At 44.7% G+C, this 15,426-nt stretch overlaps 1 protein-coding gene and 1 pseudogene across 1 annotated transcript; both read left to right on the top strand.

The window, feature by feature from the left end:
* The first annotated feature begins 216 nt into the window (after positions 1 to 216).
* Positions 217 to 15,339, top strand: LOC143908802 (uncharacterized; annotated as a pseudogene).
* Positions 10,972 to 13,574, top strand: LOC143908795 (uncharacterized). The gene is made up of 3 exons (XM_077426603.1): positions 10,972 to 11,361; positions 11,671 to 11,844; positions 12,988 to 13,574. The coding sequence occupies exons 1-3, from the start codon at positions 10,972 to 10,974 to the stop codon at positions 13,567 to 13,569; spliced, it is 1,146 nt and encodes a 381-aa protein (XP_077282729.1). The 3' UTR covers positions 13,570 to 13,574.
* Positions 15,340 to 15,426: the final 87 nt, after the last annotated feature.

Raw genomic sequence — 15,426 nt, 5'->3', positions numbered from 1 at the left:
AACAGCTCTATGATTGTGAAGCAACATACATTAAGATTCATACAGGTATTGGAAAATACGTTGAATTGGTGGTGATGAACAATTCGATACGTATGTATATGTACCCTGGCCGTTTCAATAATCCTAATCATCTATTGATGCTTCAAAGAACCTATGAACGTGACCTTGATGATATTAATAATTGGGAGGATAATCATGGATTTAATGTCCCCTACTTCAGTCCTGGTTATTTTATGTCTGCGCACTATGAAATTTAACGTTACAAACGATATTGTTCAGCGTGCGATCAAGTCACGTGTAAGTGCTCCATCGAAAAATGTGACGTGATCTAAAAAGACAGTATTAAAAACAAAACATGGAACATCTCGATGAAACGGAACGCAACCTGTTGGAACGATCCAACCAAATCGCTACCTTGGACGAATATTTTGCATGGATACGGCGATGCGAGGAGTTTATTGAGCAGCTCGAAGAAGACTGTCGTTCCAAACGTCCGCGGCTCTCAATCACAGATGAGAGCCGCGTAAACAGACAATCTTTAGTGGCAAGAATCGCGCGACTCGAAGGTGCGAAGACTCTATTACAGAGACGGTTTGTACATATCGGTGGTGAGTACGCGGCGGGCACTAGTAGTGACAATAACGCGGAAAGACTCGTTTGGCGAGAGATCGATGCCGCATTCGAAAACCGTGTATTGACCGGTGCGGTGATAAATATCAATTACATCGAACCGCGAAAATGTGTCGAAGATGCTGAAGTCATCGTGCTCGATCGTGTGCGGAACGTCATGCAAAGACACGCAAGTGTAAAGATAAACACTGTGTTCAACGGCGAGTTTGTGACCGGTGACAAACGTGCGAACAAAAGTGTCAGCACGGGAAACCGTGAACTCTTTCATGCGTCCGATCTGCGCGAGTGGTACGAGCGACACGTTATCGAGCCTACTTTATCACGTCTCGAAGAGTTTTAGGAACGCGACAGCGGATGGGCGTTGTCGCGTATACTTAATTTGACTGTGAACGTGAACAAATACAATCCTTTGCACGCGGGATGTTACATCAATTTACCGCAAAAAATCAAATCGAAAAAAGCGGTGATTAACGTGAGTAGGTAAGGTAGGCCGGTTCTGGACCACATACCTACGGCGAGGGGCGGTGAGGGGCTGGGGGGAACCGCGGGCGGGGGGGGGGGAACCGCGGGGTGGGGGGGGGGGAACCGCGTTCTTGGGCGCCGCGGGGAGGGGGGGGAACTGCGTTCTAGGGCGCCGCGGGGGGAGGGGAGGAACCGCGTTTTTCGGGCGCCGTGTTTTCAGGCACCGCGGGGCGAGGGGATCCGCGTTTTCCGGCGCCGCGGGGCGAGGGGGTCCGCGTTTTTTCGGCGCCGCGGGGCGAGGGGGTCCGCGTTTCGCCGCGCCGCGGAGTCCGCGTGACGTCACACGCTCCCGCTCGCGTTATTTCTCCCTCGCGCGCTCGCTCCCGGCCCCCGTTCGCGCGCGTCTTCTCGTTCGCGCCGTCTTTCTCGCTCCCGTTCGCGCGTTCTTGCTCAGAAATTATGCGAAAACTACAAATAGAAAATTTGCTTACCACAGCTTGACTTCAGCTTAAAACCCCTGGCTCTTGAGTCAGACACCTTATGCAATTTGCAACACAACAATGATTTTATACAAAATATTTAGAGTTTTGAACACAGATAAGTTAGAAAGAAGCAACACATGAAAGAAACTGTAAGCATAAATTGCAGTTTTATTGATATGCAATACAGACAGCCTTCGGACACCATGTCTTTGTCACGTAGCACTATCAATTACAAACAGTGCAAACTGAACAGAGATTACACGGTATTTTTTGATGTAGTGGGCCTCCACACAACGCACAGAATAAACTCTCGATCAGTATATAGGCGCGGGTGTCATGTTTTCGCTCAGCGTGCAACATTGAGAATAATCCACGTAATCTCACAGTACACGGTGCACAAAATTTTACATTACCAGAAGTAAAATAAAAGTATGTGCAACACATTTTTTTCAACTCATCTAAGGCATTTTATTCAGCCTGGTTTAATACTCGGAAAATTACTTCCGAAACATCTTCAAACCTTTCACTGTCGTAACACGAATCGTCCGACAAAATTGCATCATTATCATCAATAATTTCATGTTCATGTTCCAGTTCATTTACCTCAATGTCCATTTCTTCAGGCACTTCCATTTCTTCATCGTTTGCTTCAACTTCCATATCTTGTCCATCAAACTGCAATTCTTCGAAATTTATTTTACAGAACGTTGTATGCCTCAAAAGGCGCAATACACGATGCTACTGTTAAAATCACACAGTGCAGACAGTACAAACAGTCGCGACACTTGAAATTTTTCAACAAGACAAACACGTCAGAACACTATCAAGTATGCCAACCGACTCTTACTTCCAGTCCTCGACTACTGAGCATACCTTCAAATTCATTCTTCTACATCTCACAATTGTCACATCGTTTGTTTATCATATCTAATTTCATCTCAGCTTCCATACAATTGCGCCTTCCGAAAAATCTGCGATGTGCAGTTTTGCACGTGTGCAATGATGTCACCGCGAGACACGTATGTTCTCGAAAACGATATCGCGCCATTGACTTTCGATGATTTGATCTGTAAAACTGTTATTGAACCGAGATCAAACAGTTATCAAACAGATATTGAACCGCTATGAAACAGCTACCAAACAGGTATTGAATAGCTATCAAACAACTAAAACAGCTCTTGAACCGCTATCAAACTATTTTTAAACAACTAAAAACAGCTTTTAAACAGCTATCAAACAACTAAAACAATTATCAGTATAACAGCGATCTGTATAACTGCGATCTGTATAACTGCGATCTGTATAACTGCTATTGAACCGCTATCAAACTTCTTTTAAACAACTAAAAACAGCTTTTAAATAGCTATCAAACAACTAAAACAGTTATCTGCATAACAGCGATCAGTATAACTGCTATTGAACCGCTATCAAACTTCTTTTAAACAACTAAAAACAGCTTTTAAACAGCTATCAAACAAAACAGTTATCTATATAACAACGATCTGTATAACTGCGATCTGTATAACTGCTATTGAACCGTTATCAAACTTCTTTTTAACAACTAAAAACAGGCTCTTGAACAGCTAAAACATCTATATTATACTACAAAGTATGTGGGAAAAGAAAATAAAACGTTTATATATACATATATAGTTTATTTCAAAAAAATCATAATTTTTTCTGGTGTCGCGACCACCAGTTAAATATTTTTAATACATTTTGTAATGCGCAATTCTTAACATGTTTTCCGCATCTTACAGTATTAGTAACATCTAGATTATTTAAAGATTCGATATCTTCGTAATCTGCATCCAAAGTCTCAATTTTTAGATGTCTACTCGCTTTATTCTCAAGCAGATCCACCAGCCATTCTCGTTTCTGGCATCCCTTGACGTACACAAGAGTCGACGTCTTGTCGCCCTCTCCAAGTACAGCCGACGTAATTAAATGTTTCGCCATGCTGTAGGACACGTTTCCGTCCTCCCATCGTAGTCCATGGTGATTCACAATCAACCAGGAAGCGCATGATCTGTCGGATTTCGTGAGGAGACTCCATGGCATGGGACATGTAAAAATGTAATGTGTCAAAACGGTCCCGTTTCTCAGAACCGCCACCTCCTTTACGACAAATTTCATCCCGACGGTGAATCCCTGCAGATCGACAAACGTCGGTACAATCATAACGAAACGGCGGAGCAATCTGTATCTTATCGCGGTACATCAGTGTCTCTTATATTGTAATATCTGCGTATATTGCAACATCTGCTGATATTGCAATTTACATGTGTTTGCGCACTACATTCGACAACGGACAGTATTCGATTACACGATCATGCAAGATGAGACAATAGGCGGTAGTATTTGCAGGTACATTTTCTTTACAATCAAATTCTATTCGTACATCCACGGTGGCGCTCTTGACAGATTCGTTTTGTCGCGAGCAATCAATGACAACAAAAGGTCCTTCCATCAAGAATGTATACAAGCTGCAAAGCGTATCGAAGAAATCGTATCCGTAATAAGTTTTACGAAAACGCGCATACATATCGAAAAAAACGGCGTATCGATTTTTAGTAAAATCCAGATTTATGTCGTCGTACGGATAAAATTCGGAGTTTAGATAAAGTTTCACGTTGGTCAAATTACAGGCATCAAATACGCTAACATTTTGAGACATGATATTCTTGCGGCTGGTCTGCAGCGCAAAGATAACGTACCGCGGCTTCTCCAGCTGAGTCGCCGTTTTGACGGCCCACGAATGCTTGGTCGTGCTCTGCAACATGGGATACTCGTACAGATCCCACGAACGGAAACTGACACTAAGATATCGCCCGCTTTCCAAAGCCCGTAGCATAGATAGCTTATTGACCTCGTTTAACGTAACGTGAGGCATTCGCCACTGTATTTTAAACAATTCGATTTCCGGCTCCGTCGTAGGATTTCCTACAATGCAATTGTTATCGCTACGCGCACGTATCAAAATTAATTCGTGACGAGCATTAACAACGACGCGTTTGTAATCCTCGCAAAAGCCCAGCAACAACTTGAGCGGTACGCAAAAGTTAAAGTATCCTTCCGGTATGCTTGATGTAACGTCCCAGCCAGCATTCCGCATGAGTTGAGAATCATTATACGATAGCGATACGTAGTTCTTGATGGTACTGGTTATGCCAACGTTTCTGTTGCGATCAATCTCCACACCGTTGAGCTCGTATCGAATCTCATCGAACATAAACGCCACGCAATTATTCACAAGCGTTGTCACAGACTCGTCATTCCTTCTCTTTATTACTGTTACGTACGGAAATTTTATATTTCAGACGACGCACGTTAAAAGTCTTGAAGGCTTAGACGACGCACGCTAGGCTCGGAATTCCGAGGAAACGGCCGGGGTTAGTGTAAATGTTTAGATTATCTTATCGGAGTCCGTTGAAGGGCTGGGGGCCAGATGGGCCCGAAACTACGCTTCTAGAATGTTCTAGAAGCTTCTAGAATACCTCCCCCCTTAAGACGCGTAAGAAAAAGACGGGAATCTCGCGCGGGAGATTCCGGTCTTTTTCGGGTATAAATAGGGCGGAAAAACGCCGCGGAAAGCAGATAAGTTTTAACTTCGGTCTTGACTAGACGTAATTCTTAGACTCTCTCCTAACCCTATTCGATTTCCTACGTTCCGCTATACGCTAAGTTCGAGCATTCGCGCTCAATTCTGGGACTTAGTCCCTACACTATCATACCTCATAAGACCGCGCTTCACGCACAAGTTGTATCGAGATTTATATAGAATAAAGGTAAGATAAGTTAAAAAGAAACAAGTGTAAAAATCTGGAATCTCATTTCGTAATCAACAATTCGATCACTTCCAAGACTCGACTCGCAGTTGTCGCTGACAAAGTGTGGCGATCTGTGCTGGGGCGCTGACGAAGAGTGTGGCGATTCAGTGCTTTCGCTGCCGAAAGCGTGGCGATTACGGGGTTGATTCTTGGAGGTCGTAATAATCACTGTCACTTCTGGGATTCCGACTCGCAGTTTCCGCTGACAAAGCGTGGCGATCTGTGCTGGGGCGCTGACGAAGAGTGTGGCGATCCAGTACTTTCGCTGCCGAAAGCGTGGCGATTACGGAGTTGGTTCCCAGAAACAGACAATAATCTTGACAAATTCCCGAAAGTGAATTTGACCTCTACGCTGACGATCTGAGCGCTGACGAAGAGTGTGGCGAGCAGAGGGTGTGGCGGATTGGTTTTGAGCGCTGCCGAAGAGTGTGGCGAGCTTAAAATTCATTTTCGTGAACGCGGCTGAATGACGAAGAAAGGAGGTAGGCGCGTTCGTATTAAACAAATCAGATTCCAGATTAAGCAAGCAGTCATTTCTAATCAAGATCCTCTCCCCTTCCTCCAACAATTGCAACAATTAGAAAACGCACCCCCCTTTAAACCTATTCCTGTCAATTTTGACGTTGATTATCCTAATTATAACCAAATAAATAAAGCTGATCCTCGTTACCATACGTATAAACTCAGATATCTTTTCGGTCCCGAATAATAAAAATAATAATAATATCCTTCACACGACTTGTCCAAATCCCTGGTAAATTGCTTAAATGCATTGACCAAAAAACGGACGAACTATAACAGTCAGAACGTGACATTACCAATCGTCCTTCAACGTAGAGAAAGCTTTCACATGGCAATTGTATAAATCCTGCTGTTGTATGGGTATTCTTATCTCATCGTTATGTCCAAACGTTGTGTTAGCATACGGATTGTACGTGTGTGTCTCAATCTTGACAACGCTGTCGTCAAAGATCGGTTCACCTCCAATGTTTAAGATATTAGCCATTTCGTACGACGAAACCCAATGATTTCAAAAATTCAATGTTTGACGCAGTGAGTTTCTTCTTTGGCAATCGGATTGTCTTTTTGTTTCTCGTCTGTCGCACCTGCTCAGCTTCGTTCAGTACGAGCATCTCACGTTATCGCTGTCGTCTTCGTACATGCAGTCTAACGGTGATCTCTTCTCCGCGAAAATCAATCAATCGACCGTCCTGATCCACGACGCGAAGCGTCAAGTCCGAAATGCTCCGTACAATGATCGGAAGGTAAATGATCTGTGCCGGCGTTTCCGATATCTTATATCCTAGTGGCACGCTCGGTGAACACTCGTGTATCGTGAGCACGTACTTGTCGTTGCTGTACGCACCCGCTGTCACGTTACACTCTATGCGAATATTTAGCGGAACATCCGATTCGTGCCATTGTCGCGAATCCAGCACGCGATTCGCTGAAAATCCCAGCAGCGATCCAATGTTGTTCGGTTTTGTGAAATTTATCCGATAAGCGCACTTGATCTCGCTCTTCATCGTATTGCTATTAGCATGAATAATAATCAATGGGTGCGGTTCATCTTCGTTTGTCGAGACATTATTGGATGGGTCCCATAAAAGAGCGCGTTTCAGATACATGTCTATATCACGCAGTTCGTACGATCCTTCGGGAATGGTAATCTCCTTGTCGTCGTCGTCATAGTAGAATTTATTGTTCGACGAATTTACATTCGGTATCGTGTGATATGTTTCAAAATCTGTTAGACCGAGTTCGTAATCGCCATTGCTCAAATCCACGGCGGGAAAGTAGCTTACCGCGAGGATGCTGCTCTTGTCGGTGAGCGTAAATGTCAATGACATGTTTGAATGAATACTGAGATTAAACAGCGTAACGCCGGTCTTTAAATTGATTGTCAACCGACTGTAGAAAACGCAGACACAGTTGTCCGCAATTGCTCTGATCGTATCGCTGATAAGGCGTGCGATTGTACTCTATTACATTGTTCTCTAGATACTGCGCCAATTCTCTCGGTGGTCGAAGATTGCCAAAACTGTCGAAATATATGGCACGATCTCCCTTCTTCGCATACGCCACCCAATGAGTACCCGGTCCATCAGTATTATCCAAATTCACGATACCGCTCTCGTTTCGACGTATGCCGCCGATCGGTAACGAATCGCGCATGAAAACACCTCTAAAATATAGAATGCGCATACGTTTTGCCAATTGTTGCAGTTGCACTTTGGTAGTTACACCCTTGGGAATTTTTAGCGTCCCTTCGACGTTTTTTTTTCTTGAGACTCCCCGTTCGCGTTTGTACGGAGCGAGATAAAGTCCGTGACCTTCCATGGCGCGATTGTGACGTTGCATCTCTTCCAGCTGACGTCGCGCGGCTTTGTTGTCATTTACGGCCTTTACGACTCCTGCCGCTCCGCCGACCAACAAGCCGAGAACCCCTAATAACGGCAAGATCGGTAGGATACCGACGCGTTTCGCTACCGGAAGTATTCGCTTGGTCTTCTTCTCTTTCTTCGTTTTCAAACCCATACCAAGTTTCGTTTTAGCCTTCATGGCTGCCCAGACGGCTGTAGCCGCAGCTCTCTCTCCGAGAGTCGAATCGTTCGCGATGACACGTTTTCGCGCTTCCGCGGCGAGTATATTGTCTGCCACGTGTCGTTCTGCGAGATCGCTGCTACGCGAGTAGGCTATGTCGTGCTCGCGACACGCCGCGTCCAATGGATTGATACCCCGATCACCTCTTGCCAATCGTGTTTCTAAGCGAGTTCCCGGTCCGCAAAATTGATAACCGGGGATATGTAATTCGATCGGAAGCGCGTTTATCGCGCGATTCAGCAGACCTCGACCTATCTTCGGCGGCATTCGCCGCAGTTTTTTATCAACGGCGGCGGACCGTCGATGTGCGTTTGCTGACACGGCAAATTATAATGTATTAAACAGCGCCGATATTGCTGAACCTCCGAATCTGTCTTGATATGTTCGGGAAGCTTATCCCACAAATAATCTATGTGATTATAAAACTGTCGCAGTAGAATGACCTTTGGTATATACTTTAACTGCTCGGCGGTTAAATCGTAAATATCGCTGTTATCCGACAAGAGCAAGAACATTTTAACGACTGAGCATCTCAACTCTACGCGTCTCTATAAATAGGCCAGCTTTCTCGATATTATTATTCATTCGTTGTGGAGGGGAGGTAAAATGCGGTTCGTACGACAATCGCGGACGATCAAAGTGACAAACTTTGACGATAGGATGCCGTTAACAAAAGAGGTACGCAAACATGGAGGCATGCTTATCGGCAATACCGATTTCTATACGCGGTATCATCTGCGGTCCGTCGAATTGCGGCAAGACAAACGTTTTGATAAGCTTGCTGGAAAGTCCGCACGGTGTACGTTTTGAGAAAGTGTATGTGTACTCGAAATCGTTGCAACAACCGAAATATTGATATTTGGAGAATATACTAACACCGATAGAAGAGATTGGCTACTTTACGTTCTCGAATAACAGTAACGTCATTCCGCCGAGCGAAGCGCTCCCGAATTCTATTTTTATCTTTGATGACGTGGCATGCGACAAGCAGGATACGATAAGAGAATACTTTGCAATGGGCCGGCACGCGGACATTGACTCTTTCTATCTTTGTCAGACGTATGCGAAGATACCGAAGCATCTTATACGCGACAACGCAAATTTATTGATTCTGTTTAAACAGGATGGTACCAATTTGAAACACATATACAGCGATCACGTAAACACACATATGTCTTACAATGATTTCAGTAAATTGTGTCATACATGTTGGCAACAAAAGTACGGATTCGTGGTGATAGACAAGGAAAGCGCGATTTCGAATGGTCGATACAGAAAAGGATTTAACGACTTTGCGATACCAAAACGTGGTTAGTTGTTGTCGACGCGTCGATTGAACAACGTTAGCGCAACATGGACAGCAGCGAGGAGATTAGAGAGCGCGAGAGGATCGTGAAAGATATTGCGAAAACGAGCAATTCGATTCGCAAAAAATAACACGCCTTGAAAACTGGTAAAATGGAGGAAGATATTGCGTTGGAGAGACACTTTAAACCCGTCATCGAACCTCTAAAGCAGATTGTCGAAAACACCGTAGCTGACAAAGAATCTGACGTGTCAAAGATTGAAAATGAAACGGCGTGGGAAGACGAAGAGCCGAAGCTCAAACGACAGCGACCAAACGCCTCGTTTAACGACTCTGTAATGGCTTCAACTCCGGTTACGTTCAAACGATCGATAAATGTGCCATCTAATTTGAGCGAAATAACAAAAACTTTACAACCGCGTAAACCGAAACGATCGAAAGGTTCATTGAATGAACCACCGATAACTTCTGCGTCTTCCGTACAACACACAGTGCTCGCAAACGAAGATGTTTTTGAAACCACGAATGACCCACTCGTGATGTCCGTTCGACAGCAGTTGCAAACATCTGAGGGTCAAGAAACGTTACGAGATCAATTGGGTCCATTGAGCCAAAAGTACATCGGGGCAGTTTTGAGCGGCGATGAAGAAAGCGGTATGGACATCGCGTACGGTGTTAAATTCACCAACGATGGAATGATGCTCGGTAATAAACGTTTTGACGTGAACCATGCGGACAACATAATTATCGACGGCATACGATACAATGGCACACGCGGTCTTTTTGAATTAATCTTTAAGAAATATCCCGATGACAATATCTACACGGAGGACGATATGCAAACGTACAAGAGCATTCTGTTGATGACGAGTGTTCATAAACGCAATTATGATGCTCACGCTCAAATAAAAAGCAATGGGGGATACAAGTACACACATATAATCGGGCAGTTGATTTCAGGTAAAAAAGCTGGAAAAGGTATACCGCGTGCCATGACAGGCAACAAGATCGACCATATAATTGCACAGTCGATTTCGGGTAAAAAAGCCAGAAAAGGTATACCGCGCGCCATGACATTAAACGACAACAAGATCGACTATGTTCATTGGGACGATCCCAACGAGCTTGTAGATCGTCTCCGATTGCTCGAAGCTTCGCGCCTAGCGGGTCACGCCGGTCACGATAACGAAATCCTGTCGATTATCGAGGAACTTCGCGAAGCTGGATTTATTATAAATTAAGTGGCGCGACAGCGAGTCATTCAATCAACATCGAAATGCCGATCAACAAGTTTGGTATATCGCTCGGAAGAGGCGGTGCGGAACCGTACTATCAATGGAGAGGATTAATCAGAAATTACGTGCGAGATAACGCTCTTTGCATGGTCGCCACCGACTTTGACGCGAAATCGCGCAAGATTCGACGGATAGCGCCACCCGTAGATGATGGCGATGCAGCCAACAAACACTACGTGCAGCAGAGCGTGCAAATTTTGGAAGATCGATAGGATGAAATGGAGAGAAAGATTGCTGTATTCCAGAATAATATGCAAATTACCCTAAACGAACTTCAAAAGATGATTCAACATGTAATTGCGAATCATCGCGAATAGATAAGAACGTACATCTGATATCTGCGTCAGTTGCGCGTCATCGTCATGGCTGGTAAGAAGCAATCAGCTGAGAAACGGCGGCTGGTGGAAGAATTACACGCTCCTGCGAGAAGAAATTTGTCTCGAAGACGCGTCATAGTACGCGGATACGATGACCTGTGGCAGGCGGATGTAGTCGAGATGCGACCATACACGCGATTTCACAGAGGCTACCACTACATACTCACCGTTATCGACGTGCTGAGCAAGCACGCATGGGCCGTACCGCTCAAGACCAAGAGCGGACCCGAGGTTACCACGGCGATTGCAAAAATAATTCGAGACGGCGGCAGATGTCCGAAAAATCTGCAGACCGACAAAGGGAAAGAATTTTACAACACAAACGTGCAGAAACTCTTGAAGAAACATAATATCAATCACTATTCGACATATTCCGTAATGAAGGCATCGGTCGTCGAACGATTCAATCGCACGCTCAAGAACGACATGTGGAAAATGTTTACGCGCAATGGAAATTACAAATGGATCGACTCGCTGCCAGGTCTCGTATAGGATTACAACGCGCGAAAGCATCGAACTATCGGCATACGACCCATCAATGTTACCCCCGCGATTGCCAACAAGCTCCTAACAACGGTGTACAGCCATGTAAAGATCGCTGCTCCAGCGCGATTCAAAGTGGGCGATTCGGTACTCGTGAGTAAATTCAAGACAATCTTCGTAAAAGGATACACGCCAAATTAGACCACGGAGGTGTTTAGAATCGTCAAAGTGCAGAAAACTAATCCTGTGACGTATCTGATGGAAGATTCCTGCGAAAAACCCGTCGCCGGCGGCTTCTACGAATACGAGTTACATCGCGTTGCTAATCCCGACGTGTATCTCGTTGAAAAAGTTTTGCGCAAAAGAGGGAATGAGGTTTATGTAAAGTGGTTAGGATTTAATAATTCACACAATTCATGGATACACAAGAATAATGTATTGTAAAAATTTATTACAGTATAAAAATATACATATATACATATAAGTCATTTATTTTCCTAAATATCTAAATGTATTTACAATATATTTACAATGGTATTTACAATTGTATTTTATAATGTCCCCATGGCAGCGTTTCGGTAGAACCGGGTATAATGTATCGCTTATCGTCGTACGGACTTAGAGCTATTTTCGTTTCGGACACGGTGTATACTTCGTGTTTTTTGGATCTTATGCAGGTTTGCTGTCGCGTCATTTCAATTTCGTCGCGCAGACACCGCGTGTAATCGTCGAACGTTATCAACCTGGCTACGACGTTACTCTTAACACCTTTAACCTTTATCGTATCTTTCTTACCGTCCACTCGCAAGGCGTACATCTTTGCTCTAAGCCCGACGAATTCGGTCATTATCACACCGTTATTTTCGTCTTTCATTAAGCCCGGAACTTTTTTATTGATGAGTGGGATACCGTACGTATTATCAATCGCATAATCGCTAGTGTCAAATCTATAATGAATGTGACGCTTCATGATATCATACACATCGTCGCACTCGATGTGATAAATAAGACTGTCAGTATCGGTGTACGTGACTTTACACTTGTCGCGATACAATGGTAACATGTACTCGTGATGAAATTCGTACAAACATGTCTTGGATATATCGAGGATGCACATACCCACATAGATTGGTTTGTCGAACTTCACCTCGAGTTTTCGCATTTCTATTGCGATGAGGTGATCTCATCACGAATGTTCTTGACAAAGATATCACATTTAACGTATATGTGGATTGTGGTGGTGGTCACCATGCAGCAGCCGTACATTGGCGCTATTTTTGCAAAATTTGCAGATTTGGGTATGTATAAATGGTCTACGAGAATTCTAGAGCGCAGTCGAAAGTTCGATACGGTTCGAGTAAGTTTGCAATAAACAGCCTCCAGATACGATGAACACTCACGGTGCGAACTACTACGTTCCGATTCAAGACGAAACGTGTGAGAAACAGCACAATGAGTAAGTACCGCTAATTTTCATATATATTTGTGCAAAAAACTTTTATGAACATATAATTGTATTTTTTCAGTTTTGATAAACCCCGCTACACGCCGCGTATTTTGGGAAGAAGATTTGCCTTGACGTCAACAGCGTATAAATTTTTGGATGTCGGAATCAGCGCGGGACCTTTGTCCTCTGTGGATATACTTATTGGCGATAACCGAGGCAATCGGATAATTCTGCCACATGCAACGTGGGTGACATTCATCGAAAATCATGCAGATATACAGCGACTCGTGCAGTCATCGGCACCATCATCGCTAACGTTTCGCGATCTGGAGCTTGTTAAAATACGTAACGCAGATATTGTAAAATTGACGTCGTGCGGCCCCAGCTTGTACATGAAACCGTCAACAGTACTCTTTCTGTTCGAACTAGAACATTGCGTCGAGAACGTGTATTTTCAACTATGTCAAAATGTTCACGGCGTAAGTGAAAAATTCAAACAGTTTGTAACAACTTTACGTCAAAATTGTATCACCGATAAATGTAACGCAGTTACAATCTTGCGTAAAATTTATGATAAAAATTCGATTATTGATTGCGAATTATTAGCCTACGCTTTGGATACTATTGTGTATAATGCGCTACATGATAAATAAATGTATATAATATGGTTAAAAATAATTTCTTTTTCATTTACCGTTCCCTTTTGTTAAGCTGTCTTCGTTTATTGTTTACTTAAATGTATAATTATAAATTAAATATTAAGATCTGAACGCGATAAAATATTGTTGGCGACGAAAAGATACTCAATCGTGAGCGAGAACGCGCGAACGGGAGAGAGAGACCGCGCGAACGAGAAGACGCGCGCGACCGGGGGACGGGGGAAACATCTACGATGGAGAGACAACGCGAGCGGGAGCGTGTGACGTCACGCGGACTCCGCGGCGAAAACGCGGTCGCCCCGCGGCGCCGGAAAACGCGGACCCCTCGCCCCGCTCCGCGGCAAAAACGCGGTCGCCCCGCGGCGCGGCGAAACGCGGACCCCCTCGCTTCGCGGCGCCGAAAAAACGCGGACCCTCTCGCCCCGCGGCGCCGGAAAACGCGGACCCCCCCGCCTCGCGGCGCCGAAAAAACGCGGACCCCCTCGCCCCGCGGTGCCTGAAAACACGGCGCCCGAAAAACGCGGTTCCCCCCTCCCCCTACCCCCGCGGCGCCCAAGAACGCAGTTCCCCTCCCCCCCCGCGTCGCTAAGAACGCGGTTCCCCCTCCCCCACCCCGCGGTTCCCCTTCCGCCCGCGGTTCCCCCCAGCCCCTCACCACCCCTCGCCATTGGTATGTGGTCCAGAACCGGCCTACCTTACCTACTAACGTGCAATCGATGGACAATGCATGCTTCGCGTGGTCAGTGGTGGCTGTTTTACATCCAACCGAAAGACATTCAGAACGGGAATTCTCGTACCGACATTACACAACAGTATTAAATTTACAAGGCATTGAGTTTTCAATGACTTTGAAACAGATTAAACAGTTCGAACGACTCAACGATATATCCATCAATGTGTATGCCATCGAGGGAGAGAAGACGCCGAACGTTCTCCCGATATGGCTCACCGACCTGAAGAGAGAAAAGCATGTCAATTTGCTGTACGTGCAGGAACCGCGAGACGACAACGTTGGCCATTTCGCGTGGATAAAGAAGCTATCGCGTCTCGTTAGCTCGCAATTGAGCAGGCACAATGGTCGGAAATACTTTTGCGATCGGTGAGTACCTATACTCCTTTTTAATATATAATTATAAAAAATATTTTTAATATAAAAATTAAAAAATGTTTTTCTTTTTGCAGCTGTTTACATTATTTTAGATCGAGCGAGAAATTGGAAGCCCACGGAGTAGACTGCCGAGAGATAAACAACTGTGCCATCCGATTACCGAGCGAGGACGACAAGTGGCTGAGTTTTAAGAATCACAGCAGGAAGGAACGAGTTCCGTTCGTCGTGTACGCCGACTTGGAATGTACCCTCATAGTCTAAGAGCTGGCAACGGAAAAAGCAACATGTCTCGGTCCATGAAATATCTTACTTGGAAAAGGTTCGATTGCTGCCGGCAAAGCGAAAGCCCGACCGTCAGAAGGCGGACTGGAAGCTGGGTGGGCGGGCGATCAAACGTGTAAATTTTTGAACAAAAAAAACTGTCGATCGGCACGGCTGAAAATTTGCATAGGTATCGAGGAGTATCAAAAAAAGCAGGAAAAAAATTGTCAGAAGAGTAAGTAGAAGCTAAAGGGTTGTCAGAAGCTGCCAAAGTTGCGAAAATTTTCGGAAAATTTACATATTAAGAGGCATTTCTGACAATTTGCATTTGTATTGTTTACTTATAGAATAAACTGAGTGCAAAGTGTCAGAAGGCAAAGTGGAAGCGATCATGAGAAAATCGGGTGCAAAGTGCGAGAGCGTTTTTCGGCGCGCGGCGCAGCGCCCAGTGGACCGATTGCTTTTCTCTTGATTTTCACACC

Source organism: Temnothorax americanus, unplaced genomic scaffold (assembly GCF_048541705.1).
Source record: "Temnothorax americanus isolate GAGA-0224 unplaced genomic scaffold, ASM4854170v1 Scaffold116, whole genome shotgun sequence".
In the NCBI taxonomy this organism is placed as follows: domain Eukaryota; kingdom Metazoa; phylum Arthropoda; class Insecta; order Hymenoptera; family Formicidae; genus Temnothorax; species Temnothorax americanus.
Note: the sequence above shows the minus strand (reverse complement) of the source record. Positions and strands in the feature narration are given on the sequence as shown.

Coding starts and splice junctions, on each gene's coding strand:
- LOC143908795 (XM_077426603.1), top strand. CDS start 10,972: ATGGCTGGTAAGAAGCAATCAGCTGAGAAACGGCGGCTGGTGGAAGAA. Junction 11,362..11,670: donor ATCACTATTCGACATATTCC/GTAATGAAGGCA, acceptor ACGCCAAATTAG/ACCACGGAGGTGTTTAGAAT. Junction 11,845..12,987: donor TGCGCAAAAGAGGGAATGAG/GTTTATGTAAAG, acceptor ATATAATTGTAT/TTTTTCAGTTTTGATAAACC.